Raw genomic sequence first — 18,723 nt, 5'->3', positions numbered from 1 at the left:
ATACCTAAGGGGACTAGGATTTTGGAAACTAATGAATATGGACCCAAAAGAATTTGGGTACCAAAAATCAAAAATTAATCTATGTTTGTAGGGAAAGGAGCATTGCTACAAGTCACGGGAAACAAATTCAAATTCATGGTACCTTGATAGTGGATGCTCAAGACACATGACCAGAGATAAAAGCCGGTTCATTGAGCTTAACGCTAAAAATGGAGGAGAAGTGACTTTTGGAGACAATTCAAAAGGTCACATTGAAGGTATTGGTACAATAGGTAATACCTCTTCCATACAAATTAAAAATGTTTTATATGTGAATGGATTAAAGCATAATCTATTGAGTATTAGTCAATTATGCGATAAAGGATTCAATGTCTTATTTGAAATTAATGGTTGTAAAGTCATTGACATTGCATCTAATCGGATTATGCTTGTTGGTTATAGAATAGGAAACATATACATGGTGCATTTAGATTCTTTTGATATGACTAATTTATGCCTAGTTGCTAAGGATGAGCATGATAGTTGGTTATGGCATAGGAGACTAGGACATTCTAGTATGAGTGTTTTGCAACGGTTAGTTCAAGGAGAATTGGTTCGAGGGCTGCCTAAACTAAAATTTGATAATGATAAAATCTGTGATGCTTGTGCTAAAGGAAAACAAAAGCGAGTTTCTTTTAAATCCATTAATGATGTATCAACTAGTAGAGTTTTATAATTGATCCATTTAGATCTTTTTGGGCCAACTAGAACTACTAACTTGGGTGGAAAACAATATGCATTTGTCTTGGTAGATGACTATTCTAGATATACTTGGGTTCTATTCTTAAGTACAAAAGATGAAGCATTAGAACATTTCATCACATTTTCAAAAATTATCCAAAATGAAAAAGGTTACTCTATAACTAGTGTTAGGAGTGATCATGGAACTGAATTTGAAAATCTTGGATTTACTGAATTTTGTAACTCTAACGGTATTAGCCATAATTTTTCAGCACCTAGAACCCTTCAACAAAATGGAGTTGTTGAGAGGAAAAATCGAACTTTATAAGAAATGGCTAGAACCATGCTTTGTGAAAATAATTTGCCAAAATATTTTTGGGCGAAAACCACAAATACCGCTTGTTATGTTGTAAATCGAGTAATGATTAGGCCAATTTTAAAGAAAAATCCATATGAAATTTTCAAAAATAAAAAGCCTAACATTAGTTATTTTCATCCTTTTGGATGTAAATGTTTTGTTTTAAACAACGGTAAAGAAAATCTTGGCAAATTTGATGCTAAAAGTGATGAAGGAATTTTTTTGGGTTCTTCCTTAAATTCTAAAGCTTATCGTGTATTTAATAAAAGAACTTTAGTTTTAGAAGAGTCTATACATGTTGTTTTCGATGATAATCCCCTTCCGAGGAAGGATTCTTGTGTGAATGATGATGTAGGTGTTATAAATACAAATGACGTTAGACATGACGTTGGAGAACCATCATCAAATGAAGAAACGAAAAATGAGGAAACTATGTCAAGAGAGTACAACTATGTCAAGGATGGTGAAATTATAGGTGATCCATCCAAAGGGGTAACTACTCGATATTCTCTTAGAAATATTTGTAATTATGTTTCATTTATTTCATGCATAGAGCCTAAGAACATCAAAGAAGCATTAAAAGATGAACATTGGATTATGGCTATGCAAGAAGAATTAAATCAATTTGAGAGAAGTAAAGTATGGACATTAGTTGAAAGGCCTAGTAATAAAACAACTGTAGGTACTAGATGGGTATTTAGAAATAAGCTTGATGAAAGTGGTACTATAGTGAGAAACAAGGCTAGACTTGTTGCTCAAGGGTATACTCAAGAAGAGGGCATAGACTATGATGAAACATACGCTCCCGTAGCTAGGATGGAAGCAATTAGAATGTTACTAGCATTTGCATGTTTTCATGAATTTAAATTATATCAAATGGATGTTAAAAGTGCATTTTTAAATGGTTTTATAAAGGAAGAAGTGTATGTGGAACAACCTCCAGTTTTTGAAGTTTCAAAATTTCCAGACCATGTTCTTAAATTGACAAAAGCTCTTTATGTCTTAAAACAAGCTCCTAGAGCACGGTATGAAAGATTGTCAAATTTTTTAATTGAAAAAGGTTTTTCAAAAGGGAAGGTTGACACTACATTATTTTTAAAGCATAAAGGTAAAGATTTATTAGTAGTTCAAATTTATGTTGATGATATAATATTTGGTTCTACTAATGATGTTCTTTGCCAAGAATTTTCTAAGCTAATGCAAAGTGAATTCGAAATGAGCATGATGGGGGAGCTCTCATTTTTCTTGGGACTCCAAATCAAGCAAAGAAAAGATGTCATCTTCATCAATCAAGCTAAGTACGTCAAAGATATGCTCAAAAAGTTTGGACTGGAAAATGAGAAACCTCATGACACTCCAATGAGCTCTTCAACAAAGCTTGACTTAGATGAAGGAGGTAAATGTGTAGATGTCAAATTATATAGGTCAATGATTGGCTCTTTGCTTTATCTAACTGTAATTAGACCGGACATTATGTTTAGTGTTTTCTTATATGCTAGATTTCAATCATGTCCTAAGGAATCACATTTACTAGTTGTTAAGAGAATCTTTAGATACCTTAAGGACACTCCTAGTTTAGGGCTTTGGTATCCTAGAGACTCTAGCTTTAGCTTGCATGCTTTTTCTGATGCGGATTATGGAGGATGCAAATTAGATAGGAAAAGCACCTCCGGTACTTGCCAATTCCTTGGAAATATGCTAATTTCTTGGTTTTCAAAGAAACAAAATTGTGTTGCATTATCTACCACTTAAGCCGAATACATTTCAGCTAGTTGTTGCTGTGCACAAGTTTTATGGATGAAACAACAACTTTTTGATTATGGAATTGAAGTAGGTACCATTCCTATCAAGTGTGACAATACTAGTGCTATTTGTCTCACTAAAAATCCCATCCAACACTCTATAACTAAGCACATTAAAATAAGACATCACTTCATTAGAGACCATGTCACTAAGGAATATGTAGTTCTAGAATTTGTTGATACTTTGCACCAATTAGCGGATATCTTTACAAAACCCTTAGACAAGGAAAGATTTTGGAAACTTAGGAGAGAATTAGGTTTGACCAACCTATCTTCACTTAGTGTTTAAAATAATTTTGGCACTTTTAATAATAAATGAAAAATGCTTATAATAGTAATTTTTGATTGCATTCATTGCTATTAGTTAGGGGGAGTTTATGAATCTTAATGAAAAATTAATTTTATGTTCAAACATCGTTTAAATATTAGTTTAATTATTTGAACATGATTAATTTTCAATATATGAGTTGCCAATACCACTAGAGGAAATTAATTTAGCATTTTGGGTGTTTAAAATCGGATTTTAGCATTTTGGTGCAGAGGGAATCGATTCTCCCTTTAGGGAACCTCTCAACTCTCTCCCTATCTCCATTCTTGCCTCAAATCATCGATTTTAATCGGAATTCACTTCAAATATCATCTCCTAAACTTGCAATCATCATTAAAATCATGCAAACAACATCAAAATCCACTCAATCTCATCCTTCAAGGTAAAATTTTCTAAACTCCCTATTTTATTGATTTTGAACATATGACTTGTTTTAATTAGTTCTAGGATGAACTTTAGATCAGGCATTGATTGTTTAGTGATTAGAAACTAGATATTACAACCAATTTCATCAAAAACACAAGAATTTTCCAAATTTTTTAAATTTTCGAAATTAAAAAAATGTTAATTTTCAAATTATTGTGTTTTGATTAAATTATGTTGTTGTTATGAAAACTATACATATATTGTTTCTCAAAACCATATTTTTCAAAAGTTTTTAAAAACTTTGCCCATTAGGATTGATTTAGAGAACCTTGAAATATTGAGGACTCAATTGACTTTTGGGATTGATTGAATTGCATACATGTGTTTTCTAAATTGCAGGTTATCAATTCTATTCCAATTTTCTAAACCATGTCCAATCCTAAACGTGCTAGGTCATCATCTAGTCGCTCACACCGTCAACCAAATCCTCCTCCTATTCCAATTTCTAATCCTAATCCCATTGATCCTAACTTGATTATCCAAAATTCATGTTTCAATCATCCTGGTCCTAGAAATCATCGTTTTTGGTATTATCAATATTTCGACTCTTACAAAATCCGGGAAGAACGTATTCCTTCTCGTCAAGCTATGTTAGCTATCAATTTTAAATATCTCCCTCTTTTACAAGAGTGGAAATTTGATAAACTCTTTGACCTTGAACCCATCGTTTATCATCAACTTGTTCGTATTTTCTATTCTAATGGCATTTATGTTAAAAACCAAACTGAAACCGAAACCATAGGAATTCGTTCCTACCTCCTAGGATAATTCTTATATATTAACTCGGCTTACATAGCCAATACATTCGGATTAGATAATGATGGTATTTCAAATGAAAAACAGGTTTTAGGATCTCTTTATAAAAGAAGGGATAGTGCAAGTGTCTTAGATCTTCATGAATGTTTTCTTCATCTAATGATTTCTTGGTGGTTTCGACCATCCAGAGGTCGTTATTCTACTCTTAGAGCCTTAGATCTTTGGTGGTTACATTGTTTCGAAAACAGTATTAAAATTAACCTACCTCAGATTATTTTTGCTGAAATTATTGAAACCGTAAATCTTGTTCCTAACAAGAAACTATGTTCATCCCTAGTTTACGGTTGCATTTTGAGTAATCTATTTTCCAAAGCTGGGCTTAGAGTCGGTCTAGATGTCGTTTTTCCCCTTAAGAAACAAATTAACCTTCTCTCCTTAACAAGAGCGGGATGGATCAAGGATAAGGAAACCGGTGAATGGGTTCGATCTTCTGCAAATACTCCGGAAGCTAGTTCTTCACAAGCTCCACCCGAAGCTGACGAAGATCTCTAGCTTGAGCAATTAATGCGAGACATCGATGAAGCCGAAGATGAGCCTGAGCAGCCCAAGGAGCAGCCCGAAGAGCAAGCACAACAAACGCATCAAATGCCTCCAGATTTTCAATCCTTTATGGAGACATTCGATTTCCGATACGCTACCATGGATTCACGCTTTTCTTCTATAGAGTCCCACTTATCCACAATGGGAGCTCAACAATTAGAAATTCTTCGGGAGATGCGTGCAAACAATGAAGCAACCAACGCACGTATTAATGACCTCACTCACGAAATGGCCACTATGCGAGCTCGTTTTCCTCCTCCTGATCCTGATATGTGATTCTATGTTTTTCTTTGAACTCCAAACTTATTGTTTTAACTTTTTGAATATTTTGGAATGTTTGAATTTGTGGATTGATTGACTTTGAATTTGTTTGGATTTATGAATGGTTAGAAATTATCTATTTGGTGTGATTAAATTTATTCATTATTGCATCATTTACTTCATGATTAGATATATGACCAATTTTTCCATTTCACATTAACTATGAATATTGATTATGAAACTAATGGCTAACGTTTCTCTTGCTTGTGATCTTAGAAGCTTAAAATATAATCAAATGACTAAATGATTTCAAAACCTTGTTTAATTCTTTAAAATGTCTTTTTGATTTAACAAAAAGGGGGAGAAGTGTTAAATGTGTTAAATGGGAGAAGTGTTAAAGTAAGGGGGAGTAATTTCAAATTTCAAAACTTGTAATTTCAAAACTTGATTTCAAAATCTCAAAATCTTAAAATTACTAAAATGTTTTGTTATATCAAAAAGGGGGAGATTGTTGAAAACATTTTGATATTTCGATATAACAAATTAAGTTAAATGAATTTTAAGATTTTCCAAATGATTTTCTAAATATATTCGATAGAATTATTCGAATATCAAAACATTACTCCAAATCTTTCAAAGATCATTTTTAATCCTTACTCAAGTTTAAAATTAAGTTTTAATCTTAAAACAATTTCAAAATAATTTTACAAAGTATTTCGAACCATTTCAAAGCCAAAAATTCCAGATTGCTCAGAGGGAACCGATTCCCCCCCAAGGGGGTACCGATTCCCCCCTGAATGGTTTGGCTCCAAGAAATCCAGAATACTCAGAGGGAACCGATTCCCCCTCAGGGGGTACTGATTCCCCCTTGTGTAACGGTCGAAATATTTGAATTTTACACTTAGGGAACCGATTCCCCATAGGGGGTACCGATTCCCCCCACGCTCCAAACTGTTTTATTAATTATTTTCACACTAAAACGGCTATATTATTTTCTCTAATCATCCCCAACGTTCAGAAGTGATTCAAGTGTATTTAAGCAAGCTTAGAATCCATTGATCAATAACAAGAAACATCAAGCAATTAGAATCAAGAGAGAATCAAAGAGAAAGCATCAAACCTCAAGTTTGAGCATTTCAAGCCTATTTTTCATTCAATATTCATTTTGCTTTCAAGAACACTTATTGTGCTCAATTGTATTTATTCTTGAGTGTTCTTTCTTTGTTCTAGAATTGTGCAAACATATTTTCCTTGTGAGGTTTTTCTTGTAAGTTTGCAAATTTGTATTTCTCTTTGAGAAAAGAGTGTTCTCAAGAATTGGGGTATATTCTTGAGGGAGTTGTAAGGTTATCTCTTTGGCCTCAAAAGAAAGAACAAATTAGTGAATTTGTTGGAAAATCCTTAGTGTGGATAGCTAAGGAAGTGGACGTAGACTTTGGTTGATAAAGTCAAACCACTCTAAATCGCTGTGCAATTTCTTTCAATTTTCTGCAAAAGCTTCCACCAAAATTTTTATTGCCAATTCACCCCCCTCTTGGACGATTCAGTCAATCGATTAACTCAACAAGAAGGTTTATAAGACAACTATATATCTATCTATCTATCTATATATTTATCTATCCGTAATCATCATCACCATCAAACATCATCAAATCGGCCATATCATCATAAACCCTAATTTTATATTAACTTCATACCTATCTTGGAAATTTTAATTTCATGTTTTCATTCGTTTTATTTATCGTTTTGTAATTTTGTTTTCATATTCATAATATATAGATTATTATCTTTCTAACTATCATCTTCTTGTTTGATTCGGTGTCAAGAACAATTTCATCTAAAATCCTAATTTTGCTAAGTGTTTTTATCTTTATCATTTTGCTTGTTTGTCTTTTTTTTTAATCTTCTTTTTCTTAATCTTTTTTCTTGTTTGATTTTTAGTAATTTCCCCATCTAAAACCCTAATTTGTGACAAAATCCTAAATCTCCTTCAAGCTTGTTCCTTGATTAAATCTAGAACCCTAGGATTGATTCTTCAACTTCAAGAAACATTCATCACTTTTCTATAATCTCCTATCAACTGCTCATATTGTATCGACTCATGTTACGATAGTGTACTATTTTTACATTAAAGTAATAAATTGACATTATTTATTCTATAAGAGCTTATTCAGTATGACCTACCAATAGAGCTGAGTGTGGTAAACATTTCGTGTGTAGTTGAGTTTTGTGTTTGTTGGATTGTCTCTATCAAGAGATATAGCTATTGTATGTGTTTTCAGATTGCCTAACTTGTCAACATGTTGTGTTATGGAAATTGATTGCTTAGTATGCATTCTGGTTATGACTTTGGTATTTATGTATTAACATCAGTTTTCAGAATAGGATGTTTGTTTCTTCTCAGACACTTATTTATGTTTTGCACTCAGACATATGATTTATCATTCAGTTTAGATCAGAATGTGAATAATTATTATCATGTCATATCGGGATTTGGGAATTTTGATCAAGGAAGTTCAGTAAATTCATCATTCGGGGTGAATTTCACTTCAGATTATGAATGACTCTTCCTTTCAAGGCAGGCTTCCACTTCAAACGATATTCATAGAGAGTGGCTTTGGGAACATACTCTTCAGATGGTGTTAGGAGATTTAGGTGTATTTACACATGCATTTTTATCATGTCGCTAGTATTATGATTCGGTTTATGATTATAATTTGTTAAATTGAGACTTATGTTATTGGTTGCACTTTAGAAATGCACTAAACTTAAGAACTTACACCCTTTTAGTTTCTCTCAAAGATACTATAGCACCACAATCTAGTCCGATCTGAAGATCCATGGATTATGATGTCACATGGGCCACCGAAATGGATACCTAAAAATTTCTTTTAAAATCTAATCTATAGAACAACTGATAATGGTTCATCCATAGATAATAAAATAAAACATCATAATAAAGTTTACAATATGGGGGAGCACCCAAAATATATAAATAATACAATACCAAGTTTAAACAAAATAGAGTTACGAATGAATATACAAGGATCCATAAATAGTATATTCCCTCTAAGATTGAGTCAAGATGTAATCTGAATGTCTCGACTGATCTGATCCACTGCGCTAAAACATCGGATGATGAAAACTCCCCATGAATAGTCACCTAAGAACCTACGCACCAAAATCATTCCAAATGCTGAACTTACGAGCTCAGTGTCTCACTAATAATTGTATTATACTACATACATTCACTAAATGCGCTAGCTGGTGGCACAGGTATGAAGACATGAGAAAAAAAATATTGATCTACTAAGTTCTGGCTGACATCATGGTATTACTTATGGTTTTGTATCTTAGAGCTCACGCACCCCTCTTGCCTGCCACAATACCCTCGGGTACTCTAGGGTGAGATCCAAAACTGCATCGAAGATGTACACCGTACCAACTTACTCTATCGAGTCTTGTGGCATATGCGCCCAATCAGCTACGGAAGTGCCTTGGCATTGATTGGATATCTACTGACTGTCGTATTCTGCTAAAGAGACTCAGGTTTCTTGATTGTTTCTCTAGCGTCACACAAGGCTAGTTTTATGGAGTCCTAGCTGTTAATGTTTCTAATGTTCTATTATTAGTTATTGTTTTCACTTGAAGTCTTATTTGTTGTTGGTGTATTTGGGTACCTAGAGTCTAATCCCTTAATCCTTGGATTATTTATCCAAAATTGTTTGTTGTACTGATATTGACCTTTCAATATCGATATTGAACCTTAGGTATTGATACCCACCTGTTGGTATCGATACCCACTGACGATATGGGCTAAATGAGTAAGGTAGTATCGATACTCAACCTTGGGGTATCGATACTGGCCTGAGTATCGATATCAAAATTAGGTTCGATGTTTTGAAAAATACCACAGTATCGATACCCTACTGGGAGTATCGATACCCCTACATTGGTATCGATACTCTTTGTGAGTATTGATACCCAATTTGCACACTAGAATATCGGTCTCGATACCAACCTAGTGAGACTCAAAATTATGACCCCAGTATCAATACTCTTATGCTTCTTAAATGAGCATCTATACTGCCCTCTCAAAAATCACTCATTTTTGCTTGAATGAACAATAGTATCGGTAATATTCTTCTAGTTTAGATATACATGCTTTTGGAAGGGAAAAATTCTATCTTGCTACTCCCAAAAGCCCTATTGAGGTCCCCAACTGATGTTTAAGTGTTATGTCTAATACAAAAAGGGTCATAAAGAATCTATAAACATGTTGAAAACACCCAAACAATAAAATTTACCATGAACATGCTTCAACCTTATGCAGCCTATCAAAACACACTTAATGAGCTACATATGGTAGAGTTGAGTTAGAAATGAGTTACCTTGATAACCTAAAATGTTGGAAGTGTCCAAGGTTCAACCCAAGGTGAGATTCCATTGCTTTGGAGGTTTCTCCAACTTCTCTTACTAAGCCAAAATCAAGCATTACTAACATTGTTGAGAAGCTTAGAGGATAATTTAAAGCATTTTTATATGTTTGAATCATCCCAAAATGAACTGAAATCACTTGGGTTTCTAAAACCCCCCACAAAACCCATATTTTGAAATTAAAGTGGAATGAAGGGATTGTGGGTTTAATTTGAAGCTGTGAAGATGATGCTTACGAATCTTACGTTAGAATTCTTGGACTAGTCTTATAAAACACAAATCTTCCACCTTCGTTCTTGCAAATGGGTTCGTTCTTGCAAATGGGTTCGTTCTTGCAAATGGGAGAAGAAAGAGTTAGATAAAGAAGAGAATAATACAATGAAAGTTGAGAAAAAGAGGGAGTCATATGTGAGATCACCCAAATTAATGGGTATTCATCCTTTCAAATTAAAATTGGTTTAATTTCTCCTTTGGTCCTCCTGATTTTGGTTACAAACTAAAAATACCCTTTTTATCCACTATTGGGCTCAATCTAGGCCCAATTCCACTTAAACTTGGGTGAAGGCTTCCTACAAACCATGAGTTTTATTCAAAGCCCGGTTCGAAATAACCCAAAACTCCTAACACAAAATTCGAGGTGCTACAGATACTCATACTTAGGTGATTCGATACTTGGAAGGTTACATCACTTATTTTCATATGAAATTATTATTTTTCAGTAAGATTTTTATTTGACTTTTCCTTCATCGAACATTTACTTATATTTTGGGATTAATTGAGACATTGTATATTATTGTTATTTTGAAACTATTTATATAGGCATTTTCAGATATTTATGATATTTACTTCTAATCTTTCAAACTTATGATATTAATAAAGTTTTGAAGGTTAAACTCGATAAATGTATCAATAACTTTAATGGTAAATATTAAGGTGTTTTATTTAAATATCATTTTCTTGAGGGGCAAATTTTCATGTGGACTCTATAGATCCGACTCATTTTCACTAGGTCAAGTAAAAGGTTCACAAACAATCCCTTAACCGTTGAGATTGTTTGGTTCGTGCTTATGGCCTTGTACTAGAATATATCATTAGTAGTTAATGACGGATTCAGTATTTGAGCAAAATGATATCTGGTCTTATTTGCTTAATCCTCCATGAAATATGTTGTCATGAGATTTTTTTTCTCCTTTACTATTTATACTGATTTAGAGTTTGATTGTAAACCATGTTTGGATTTTGCAAATGAAAATTTTGTATTATGATTGATTCAATAGATATTTGACTGGATCGTTCTCATCGTTGTATGATTCATAATGAATTGTTCTAGCTCTAGAGAAAAAAATACTTTCACGAATACAATATATTTGGATCCTTATGAGTTATTGCATGATTGAATGCATTTGAAGTTTTTTTCACCAAAATAGCTTCCTCCATTAAGTAACTAGAAATCTTTACGCTTAGGAATAGATTGATGGGGTTGGGGGGCCCTGAAAATTTTTAAAGTGTCATATATTTTAGATATTTTCTTTGTATTTTCTATTAATAATTTTTTTTGTTCATAGAATCTTATAAGTTCGCTCCTGTAGAAATAAGGATTTAGAAACAGGAGATCAAAGCAATACTATGCATTTCTTGATTGATTAGAATATATATACGAGCCTCATTTAAATAGGTTGATTAAAAGTGTTTGAATGCAACTACAATTACTCCTACATAAGGTTCTATCCTATTTAGAAAATAAAAGGGTAAGTTATAGTTCATATAAACTACTAAATCAAATGTGATAGGGTTCTACTTAATCTAAACTACTAAATCAAATAGGATATAGTTCTAATTAATCTAAACTTTTAAATGAAAACTCCCCCTCAAGCTGAGTATATGTTTAACATTCTCATCTTGGATGAAAAATCATCTAGAACCGGTCTTGGAAGAGCTTTAGTAAGGATATCAACTAATTGATGCTTTGTAGGAACATAGTTGAGTTAAACTACTCCACTATCAACTTTTTTTTAGATAAAATGCCTATCTATCTTCACATGTTTAGTGTGATCATGTTGGACAAGATTCTTTGCAATACTGATAGCAGATTGACTATCAGTTTGTAACTTGAACTGTTTATGACCTTCTAATTTCAGTTCGGACAACATTCTTTGTAACCACATGCCCTCACAAAGTCCTAGTGCAACAGCTCGATATTCATCTTCTGCACTACTCCTTGAAACCATAGTCTGCTTCTTCTCCAAGTAACTAGGTTTCCCTGTACAAAGGCATAATGCCCACTCATTGATATTCCATTAGTGAGTTCACCTGCTCAGCTTGATTCAATGAAAACTTTATATGATCTTTTTTTCATTTTTTTAAATAACAAGCCCTGTCCTGGAGTTATCTTCAAATACTGTAAAATCATGAGTACTACATCAAGGTGTTCCTCTCTTGGGCTATTCATGTGCTAGCTAACAACACTAACCGAAAAAGAAATGTCAGGACGTGTTAAAGATAAATAAATCAGCTTACCCACCAAATGTTGGTATTACTCTTTGCTCATTGGAAAACTTTTATTATCTTTTCTTAACTTCAAGCTAGATTCCATTGGAGTCTCGACTGGTTTACATCCAAGCATACTAATTTCTGTCAAAAGATCGAGAATGTATTTCCTTTGATAGATAACTATCTCAGCCTTGGATCTTACTACTTCCAATTCCAAAAAAATACCTCAAGTTATCGAGGTCCTTAGTTTCAAACTTTTGGCTAAAAATTTTGAACTCTTTATTTCTTCAACATCATCTCTGGTGACTATTATGTCATCTACGTACACAGCCAAAACTATTCTTTTTCCGTTTTTATTTACCTTGATGAATAAAGGTAGGCCAATTTGACATTGCTTGTAGCTATTCCAATTATCACTTTGGAAAACCTTTCGAGCCAAGCCCTTGGAGATTTCTTTAAACTATACAACAATTTCTACAACTTACACACTTTGTGGGTTGTTGAGTCTTTCTTCTTTCCTGGAGGAATTTCCATGTATACTTCTTCACACAAATTTCCATTTAAGAAAGCATTCTTTATGTCGAATTGATGAAGTGGCAATAAGAAGGGATTCCCTTAAAAATATTTAGGAACATCAAAAGCAAACAAAAGAGACTTGGCTACTTTCAAAAGATGCTTACTTTTACACATGAAATAATACTAACAATACCCTATTCTTTAAAGTAAGACCAAGGACATTAGAGAAATATTCGCTCTCGGTTTTAAGAATATGAATCTTACTTTGGAATTGATTTTCAACCATGTTGTAAAATACTCTAAAAAGTTCAACAGCTTCTGATTTTTCCTTTATGAGAAAATCCAAGTTGTTCAACTATGGCCATCTATAAACGTTATAAACCACCTAGATCCATCAACATTTTTTACTTGAGAAGGACCCCATATATCACTATGGATTATGGAAAATGGGTGAGAAGATTTATAACTGAAGGGAGGATACTGTGTTTTGTGATGTTTGGCAAATTAGCAAGTGTCATAATGAAAAAGGTTAGCCTTTTTATTAATGAACAAAGTCACGTATAATTTGGTAAGAAAAAAGAAACTGGGATGTCCTAATCTTAAAATGCAATAACATAATCTCACTTGAAATAGGGTCGGAAAAAGGAAGAGTTCGAAATGCAACTGGAATAAGCTTGTTTTGGCGGAGAAGGAGAAGGAGAACCTCAAAGAATGTAGAGTCCACCAAACAACCTAGCACTGTTAATCGTCGTCCTCGAACAAGTACCTAAAACACACATCCATCGAGATAAAACTTAGTACAACATCCCAAGTTACGAGATAATTGACTAACATATAACACATTGCAAACTAATAGTGGAACATAAAGCAAAAAAATTAAAACATCCATATTGATCGGAATTGTTTCATTCCCTTCAATGGCTACCAATGAACCATTATTGTTTTTACAATGGACTTGGTCTCAAGAGTACTAAATTCTATAAACAAACGTAAATTGCTTGTCATTTGATCGGAGGCTCCACTGTCGAAAATCCAATGAAAAAATCATTATCAACGATATTAGCAAATGAAAGACTACCATCATTTGCAATAAAAACTTTTGTACATTAGGAGGGAAATATTAATGGGCATTTGAGATAGACCAACCCCTAAACTGACTTCAGAGACCATTGAATCAAGGATGAAAAAGGAAAATCGAAAACTTAAACTGATACCATGTATAAATTAAAGATTTATGAACAGAGATCAAATTGATACTCTAGATTTCTTGATTGATCAGAAGAAAAATACAAGCCTCGTTTAAATAGGTTGTGTAGAAGTGTTTGAATACAACTACAATTACTCCTAGACAAGGTTCTATCTTATTTAGAAAATAAAAGGATGAAGTTATAGTTAATATAAACTACTAAATCAAATAGGAGAGAGTTATAGTTAATATAAACTACTAAATCAAATAGGAGAGAGTTATAGTTAATATAAACTACTAAATCAAATAATTTACTGCTATTTTACACCTTATTATACTACAGCTCCCTTCAGAATTTCAAAAATTGAGGCCTTAACACAAAATCTTGCATTCATCTATACTTGCGTTGTGTTTTTTTCCTGTAGGAAACTCCTGGTATCAAATTGCCTTTATTCTGCTTTTACTTTTGGACTCAAAGGAGAGTTACTTATGGGATCTTGCTTTTTTCAAGGTAATTTGTCAAATAAAACCCCAAAATATTTAATTTTGGAGCTTAAAACAATATCTCATAGATTACAATTTCTAACATTATGAATCATTTAGTGGACAGTGTTTCTTAAATTCTCCGTTTTGATTGACATAACTTGTTTGTATGAAATAGTACCAAAATGAAAAAGGCATTGCTATGTAGTACTGATGTAGTGGTAAATACCATAATTTCCTTTTCATTTGGAGTGTTTAGTTCACAAAAAAGATTATTATCAGGACGAATAATCTTTTTCGAAATTTCATTCGTATATTTGGATAGCTTTTCTTTTTAAATGGCAGAAATTTCATTACTTCTATATTCTTAAGTATTAAACATTTCTATAATATTAAACAAAAATACTCCTAAGACTAAAAAATTCTTTTTATAACAATCCTTCTAAATTTATATTTTTTACTTTGCTAAAAATTATAAACATTATAATATATAAAGAATTTAATTTTGTAAAATATTAATAAATTTGATTATTTATAATTATTTTATATTTTTAATATTCAATATTTTAATTATTTGTAATTCTATGAGGTAAAAAATAATATCATTATAAAAATATAATTATTTAAAATAATATCTAAGTTTAAATTATTAAAAATAGACCTTATATATAAAAAATAATATTTTTTCACTCGAAACTATTATATTATTTTTTTCATATTTTATACTTATAAAAATTATTTAAAATATAAGTTTAATATACTATTAATTATTAATTTTTTTTCCAAAAGTTAGATAATATAATTATTAAAATATTTCTATAAATTTTTATTCAAATATTCATAATTTAATATTAAAATTTAACTTTTTTTAAAGAAACATATAACATAATAATAATCTGATAAAATACACAGTCAAATAATCTTTTATTTATCTAATTAAATAATGTAATTTTATATTCAGTAATATAACATTACGATAGTAATGTTGCATACTACATTCCATGAACTAATCACTCCCTTACATATCAATGATAATCGATGTGGACAGCATAGTTCCCCATAAGAGTTCTCCGCAGAGCCACCAATGGCAAATTGTATGGCAAAAGCAACCAATACGTTCATAAAGGGTCAAGACAAAAGTCTTATCTTTCCATACCCTTGTTATTCCTTCACTAGAATCTTTCTAAGTTATCCCCATCCTTCCATATCTACTTCTCACCTTTGATTTCAAGAAAACATCATAATAATATAAAACATAAGCTTCTGTCACTACCCCACCCTTTACATCCCTTTTTTGGTAATCCAAAAAGAAACAAGGCTTTTGTTTGAAATGGAACCCTATAATCAGTACCCATCATTGATTATCATATATAATTATGATCTAGAAGCAGGGGCCGGACTGAAGGGTCGATGACTAATCGGCATTGCTGCCCAAGGACTAAAAGGCAACTGCCGTTGTTGGTTCGGAATGGCTGAAGTAGGGGCCAGGACGGAGGAGGCAGCTGCCACAGAAGACGTCGTCATTGACGATGACGAAGAAGCCACCATGCGTTCGCAAGACGGGCACATAGTGAGTGTAGTGGGAGGGTTCATGTGCATGTAGAGCTGTGGGGAGAGTTTTAATGTTCTAAGATCTTGCACTTCCTTCTGCAATCTCCGGTTCTCCTCGTTCAGATTCTCGCAACATCGCTTGAGATACTCGCAATCAACATCCGTCTGCTTCAACTTTGTCCTGCAGCACCAATTGAATTTCCATGCATTTGAGAGATTTTATTCTGATTTAGATTCATAGACATCTTTTTACCATTTCTTTGCTTTAAACAAGTTTTCTACAATTGCAGCTCTTTTTTGCATTTAATGACAGCAAACTTAAATGTTAGGGAGTAAAACTCGACTCGACTAAGAGAATCAATCTTTTCAATTCTAATCGAAATAAATTTGAGTCGTAATTTTATAACTCGACTTGATAATAATCGAAAAATTTCAATTTTGAATTATAAGATAGAACTCGAATAACTCATAATTTAGTAATTAATATATTGATTTTTAAGTTTATGTCGAATTTCTTGACTTTGAATGATACATATATATAAAAAAATTATTTAAATTGAAATAAAATACGACCATAATATTATAAATATTTATAATTAAATTTAAACAAAAAATAAAATTCTTCAACTTAAATAACTCTAAAATATTACAAAAAAAAATCAACTCAACAATGCTCACCCCTAATCATTTTAACTCGACAGAGCTCACCTCTAATTGACATATTAGGGGAAATTTGAGTTTTAAATTTTTTATTATTAAATATTTTAAATATATATATTAAACAAAGTGAGGTTAATTTTTTTTATGGTGTCACTATTTTTAAAATGATGTCATTTTCATTTTTTTATATTATATATATAATTTATATAGAAAATTTTGTTTAAAAATATCTGGGGTATCATAGAATACAAGTTCGCCAGTGCCTTACACTAGGCACCTACTGAATCTATAGATTTGATATTGGGTTAACAGGTAAGCTGGTACTTTCATTTACTGCATAGGGTTTTTTTTTCTTACATGTGAACTCTATATTAGACTGCTCAATTTTCAAAAGTTTTATTTATGCTCATTAATCCCTTCGGCATGTAACAGTGAAAGCAACAGCAGAAGATTTTCTTGAGCCTATAAGGACACCTTATCCTAATCAGGCTATTTGTAACGGCTGTTTCAAGGCTTCAGAGATGGTTAATTGCCCTTTCAATAAAATCCCCAAAACACCCTTCACAAACTTTAAAAATATATCTAACCTGGCCCTTCTGTTCTGGAACCAAACCTCCACTTGCCTAGGTCTCAGATTCAAGTCCTTTGCCAGTGCCAACTTTTGCTTCTGGTAAAACCATACAACACAGAGATCAAATTACGAAACTGCCCTTAAAAGGTCATCCTATTGCCGCTGAAAATACCACTAACCGGATTAAGAGTGCTGTGTTCCTTGAAGGTCTCTTCGAGCAGCAAGGACTGTTTCTTCGAGAGCCTGAGCTTCTTTCTTGAGGCATCAACTGCAGCACCATTTTCTTCATCACTGGCCCGAGTGCAAGAAGCTCTCTCGGCCTCGGTTTCATCACCGGCGTTGTCTCTCTCGTTCCTCTTCCCACTTATGCTTGAGATGGTGCTGTTGGGAGACGACACCCCACCTTCCTCCTCGCAATCAACCGTTGTGGCTGCTCGGTTCACATCGATCCCTCTGAGAAACGACCTCGTATCAAATTTTCGATCTGCATGCATAGTTACGAATCATGACATTCATTTTACCACCCACAAAATGATGACTATGTTTTAAGGCTATCTGTGAACACGCAAGGAATTGCAACATAAAGATGGGAAGAGAAGATAAAACATCAGATCTGAAATGTGATAAAACAAGAGAGGTGTGAAGGGACAAAGAAAATACCAGAAAACCGAAAAAATTCATTCCAAGTGTTGTTGGGCTGGGGATTTTGCAAGCGGATTGAGGATAAAGGCATGGGATTTTGAGCACATCCCAAACTCAAACTCAACCCCAAGCCATCATCTTTCTCACCCATATCTCTTCTTATTCGTCTTGCAAAACCAACAAAAAAAAACTCACTTTTCCTTGGTAAAGCCGACCAAAGTTCTCAGCTTTTTCAGCTTCTCCTTTCTGGGTTTTGATTTTTCCCCTCCCTGGTGTGTTGGATTATGAGCAAAACGGAAGAAAAGAAGGGTAGATAATGTCTTGAGTTTCAGCAGGCAAAGGGGGCAGAAAGGATGGGACTTTATATACAGATATAACAGAGACAGATGGCTATAGAGTCAATCATACTTGTGTCATTCACCCTGTTGGCTCAATCATCATTATATATTGCTTTGCGTTTGGCACTTCTACCGAAAAATCACTCATGGACATAAAAAAAATATTTGCAAGACATCTTCTCCTCAAATATTATTGATAATAAAATCACATAAGAAAAGGCATAAATAACTATTTGTACCTTGATTAAATGTCTAACACATAAAAAAAACACTGATAATGATATGTGCCGTCTATTATACGTGTTTAATTATTAAATGCTTTATTATTATTTAAATTTAAAAATTTAATTTTTTAACGATCCCCCTCCATTACTACACTAAAGTTATTTACCTATTTCCACTTCTATCAATTTTTTATCAATTTAAATAGATTTTATTATTATTTTTATAAGATAAAACTATTTTTTATTATATTATATTTATTTTATATTCAATTATTTGAACAAATTTTTTTGTACTAATTATTTTGAATTATTTTTTATTATTTTTTATTGTTGTAAAATTGAAAGATGTGATCATACCTCAAGGCATTTTATCG

General features: G+C 32.6%; 1 protein-coding gene across 1 annotated transcript; it reads right to left on the bottom strand.

The window, feature by feature from the left end:
• Positions 1-741: 741 nt before the first annotated feature.
• On the bottom strand, positions 742-18,130 carry LOC120199149 (homeobox-leucine zipper protein HAT3-like). The gene is made up of 5 exons (XM_039200336.1): positions 17,806-18,130; positions 17,325-17,629; positions 17,162-17,241; positions 15,701-16,095; positions 742-752 (listed from the first exon to the last, which is right to left on the bottom strand). The coding sequence occupies exons 1-4, from the start codon at positions 17,936-17,938 to the stop codon at positions 15,738-15,740; spliced, it is 876 nt and encodes a 291-aa protein (XP_039056267.1). The 5' UTR covers positions 17,939-18,130; the 3' UTR covers positions 742-752; positions 15,701-15,737.
• Between the last annotated feature and the right edge of the window lie 593 nt (positions 18,131-18,723).

Source organism: Hibiscus syriacus, unplaced genomic scaffold, assembly GCF_006381635.1.
Source record: "Hibiscus syriacus cultivar Baekdansim isolate YM2019G1 unplaced genomic scaffold, ASM638163v2 tig00005377_pilon, whole genome shotgun sequence".
NCBI classification, from domain to species: Eukaryota; Viridiplantae; Streptophyta; class Magnoliopsida; order Malvales; family Malvaceae; genus Hibiscus; species Hibiscus syriacus.
The sequence above is the reverse complement of the archived record's forward strand: the minus strand, read 5'-3'. Positions and strand labels throughout refer to the sequence as shown.